The sequence below is a fragment of the Bison bison genome, unplaced genomic scaffold, assembly GCF_000754665.1.
Source record: "Bison bison bison isolate TAMUID 2011002044 unplaced genomic scaffold, Bison_UMD1.0 scf7180017864078, whole genome shotgun sequence".
Lineage (NCBI taxonomy): Eukaryota > Metazoa > Chordata > Mammalia > Artiodactyla > Bovidae > Bison > Bison bison.
In genome coordinates, this window is record NW_011494650.1 from 263673 (window position 1) to 267180 (window position 3508).

The following is a 3508-nucleotide window of genomic DNA, read 5'->3' on the forward strand; positions in this document are numbered from 1 at the left end:
CGTGCGGGAGCTGCTGCAGGCGTGGGAGCGCGCATTTCGGCGGCAGAGCGGGCGGCGGCCGGGCAAGGTGCGGGCTGCCCGTGGGCGGGGAGCTGAGGGCGCGGCATCCGCCTGACGCGTTCCCTTTACAGGAAGACGTGGAAGCGGCGCCCGAGGAGACCCGCGGTGAGCCCGCGGGCGCGGGGCGGAGGGAGTGGCCAAAGCCGTGGGCCGGGGGCGGGAGGCCTCCACGCCCCCTCCCGGGGGAATCCTGAGTCCTCAACTCCGATCCCCCGACCCCGCTCTCAGCGCTGTACCGAGAGTACCGCTCCCTGAAGAAAGCTCTGGGCCAGGCCGGTGGCGTCGAGCCTCACGGCTCGGGGCAGTCGCTTCCCGTGGCGGCCGAGCAGGTACCTGAGCTCGACATCCCAATCTCTGGGTCAACAGCCTGTATGCCGGAGCCGGGAGGAGTCGTGACCCCACCTCCGTGGGGCACAGAGCTCGGTGGGAGCGGGGGGCAGAGGGGGAAGTGTAAGAGGGTGGAGGAAGGACAGCCCCTCCTCGGGTTTCTCGGGGGTGGAGACATCTCTGTTCCTCGCCACACACCAGCTTCTTCGTGGTTTAGGTCTCTCCACTGTCTCTTGCAGATGTTGGAGCCCAGTTGCTGGGGGCACCACTTGAATCGGGCTGCTACCCAGAGTCCCCATCCTCCCTCAAGGTGGAGCCCTCAGGAGTCTGCGCAGGATTATGGGAAGAGGCTTAAGGCCAACCTAAAGGGCAGTCTGCAGGTGAGGGGTGAGGGCCCGGCAGACAGTGCATCCATCCTGGGTCCAGAGCTGCAGGTGGCCCCAGGCAGAATTACCAGATACCCATCCCTGTCAAGTCTCTCATGGGTAGTCTCATGCTCACCTGTGCACACACAGCCAGCACAGCTCCACAGAGGAGCTCCAAGTCAGCCTCTACCTTCAGCTTCCTTTACATCCCAACCTTTTGCTTCTCACCTTACCCAGCTGTTACAGGTGGGCCTCCAGCACGTATGAGTCTGTAGCACCCCAAGGGCCTGAGTTCCTGCTTGCTTGTCTCCCTCCCAGGCTAGGTCAACCCTGGGCCGGATACCCCGGCTTGCACAAAGATCCTCCTCCAAGATCCCTTCACCGGAGCCATCAGGCACAGCAGCTGCCCCCATCTCTCCAGAAAATGTCAATGAAGTGCTTCCTCAGCCTCCCAGGCCCCAGCTGAGGCCAGGCCGGCTCCAGCAGCTGAGGGCATCCCTGAGCCTGCGACTGGGCTCCCTCGACCCTGATTGGCTGCAGCGGTGTCACAACAGGACCCCAGATTTTCTGGAGGTTCCCAGGACCTGCCAGCCTGGCCTGGGTGCAGAGGATTCACAGCTTCTGACTCCAGTTGTTGAGTCTGTCCTTAGCCCCAGCGCTGGTCCTGAGGTGCCTTTGCAGGACCCAGAGGCTCCAGCCCTACCAGCAGCTGCTGTCAGTGCAGGGAAGTGTCAGCCTGTTGACCGTCAAGGCAAGAAGCGGAGACAGAGTGGGGAGTTGGAGGGAAGGCTTGCACAGACCCAGCAGGGCACTGACCAAGCAGGACCCCTGCCTGAGGGAGCTGGGGCTGCAGGGCCTGCAGAAGACTGTCCAGATCAGCCTGTGAAGGCACAGCCCCCAGGCAGGACCCCAGCCTCCAGGTATCACTGCTCTAACCTCCCAGCAGGGCTGCCCTCAGTTGAGCCAGTGTGGGGAGGGCTGTGGGCACTGCCGACCTGTGCGTTTCTTCCAGATCTGCCATCCAGGACAGGGGGAACTATGTGCGGCTCAACATGAAGCAGCGACGCTGTGTGCGGGGCCGGGCCCTGCGGGGCAGGCTCCTTCGCAAGCAGGTGAGGAGGTGGTACCGGGTGCTCCCCTCACCTGTCCTGCTGCTTGCCCTGTGACCCTTCTTTGTGTCCCCAACCAGGCATGGAAGCAGAAGTGGCAGAAAAAAGGGGAGTGTTTTGGGGGTGGTCAGCCCAGAGCCCCAGCCCAGGATTCTTACTCCCAGCATGGGCAGCTCAGCCAATGGGCGTCCCGATGCCCTCAGCCCGGTAAGGCCTCTGACCTGGACGCCAGCCTGCTTACAGGGGTGTCGTGCTCTTTGGGGAGGCAATTCTGGCTCAAGCAAAGGCCCTACTAACTCCCTGCTTCTGGTCCAGAACCTCTCCTGGTCCCTCAGAAGGATGTCAAGGTTGCAGATGGTGCACAGACCCAGCCCACCTTACAGGAAGCATCCCTGAGGACAGGTGCGGCCTGCTGCCAAGTCTCTGGTGAGTGAAGAGTTGGAGAAGAGGCTGTAGCAAGTTGCTTTCTTGGTAGTATGATGTCATACCCGCCCAGGGCGCCTATGCTGTTCATCTGTTCTCAGCAGGTGAAGAAGACGCTGAGCCTGGGGCACCTGAGCTGCTGGTGCCCACGGGGCAGTCTGTGTCCAGAATGCCCTGTCCACCTCTTTCCGTGCCTCCACTCTACCCACCGGGGCCCTCGGGTCAGGTGGCAGGTCAGCAGATGCCTAACAGCTCAGGCCTGGACGGAAGGGTTAAGACGAATCGGCGCCAAGCTAACTTGACACCTGTGTCCACAGACACACCGGCTGAGGTGTTTCAGGCCCTGGAGCAACTGGGGCACCATGCCTTCTACCCCGGGCAGGAGCGTGTGGTCATGCGGGTCCTGTCTGGTGAGTTGGCGGGCAGGAGTGTGGCGGGGCTGGGGCCAGGCTTCAGGATGGCTGTCTTGACTCTGGATCATACCAGGCATGTCCACCCTGCTGGTGCTGCCCACGGGGGCTGGCAAGTCCCTGTGCTACCAGCTCCCAGCGCTGCTCTACTTCCGGCGAAGCCCCTGCCTCACCCTGGTCATCTCTCCTCTCACGTCACTCATGGATGACCAGGTAGGTGGACAGGGCCCACGGACACACGTCAAAAGCAAGGACTGGTATCCATGGCTCTGCCGACTCACTTGGGCTGCTGTTTCTTGCCCCACCCCCACCCCAGAGCTGCAAGTTATCAGGCCCTTTCCACTCTGTCCACAGTCGGCAGTGGCCCAAAGGCACAGGGACACGGCTGCTTAGACCTAGTCCCACCCACCAGAGGAGCAGCTTGGTAGGAGCAGCCCCAATGGGACCAGTCCCCAGTGCGCCTCAGTCAAGGTCCACGGGCGGCTCTGGCCTCTCCTCCCCAAAGGGCCTGGAGGGGAGCCAGCAGTAGTTGTCAGGTGAAACCACGCTGGAAGGCCTTTGGGAAAGGGCCAGGGCCGTGGAACAGGCTGCGCTCCTGTACCTGCAGCTCTCTGGCCTGCCCCCCGGCTTGAAGGGGGCCTGCATTCACTCAGGGATGACCAAGAAGCAGAGGGACTCTGCCCTGCAGAAGGTGAGGGGGCCTCCCAGGGCCAGACGGGCGGAGCAGCGGGTGGAGCTGGGTGCCGCTGCTGACCAGCGGGCCTCCTCAGGCTCGTGCGGCCCGCGGGCAGGGGCCGATGCGGTCCCACCAGGC

General features: G+C 63.3%; 1 protein-coding gene across 1 annotated transcript in view; it reads left to right on the plus strand.

The window, feature by feature from the left end:
* RECQL4 (RecQ protein-like 4) overlaps positions 1 to 3508 on the plus strand; it is a 7236-nt gene that overhangs the window by 804 nt on the left and 2924 nt on the right. Inside the window, exons 2-14 of the mRNA XM_010837578.1 lie at positions 2 to 67; positions 132 to 165; positions 289 to 389; positions 627 to 767; positions 1071 to 1672; positions 1765 to 1864; positions 1942 to 2068; positions 2177 to 2287; positions 2386 to 2517; positions 2602 to 2694; positions 2771 to 2907; positions 3302 to 3385; positions 3465 to 3506. Of these exons, the coding sequence (XP_010835880.1) occupies positions 2 to 67; positions 132 to 165; positions 289 to 389; positions 627 to 767; positions 1071 to 1672; positions 1765 to 1864; positions 1942 to 2068; positions 2177 to 2287; positions 2386 to 2517; positions 2602 to 2694; positions 2771 to 2907; positions 3302 to 3385; positions 3465 to 3506 (1770 nt within the window). The remainder of the gene's footprint in view (position 1; positions 68 to 131; positions 166 to 288; positions 390 to 626; positions 768 to 1070; positions 1673 to 1764; positions 1865 to 1941; positions 2069 to 2176; positions 2288 to 2385; positions 2518 to 2601; positions 2695 to 2770; positions 2908 to 3301; positions 3386 to 3464; positions 3507 to 3508) is intronic.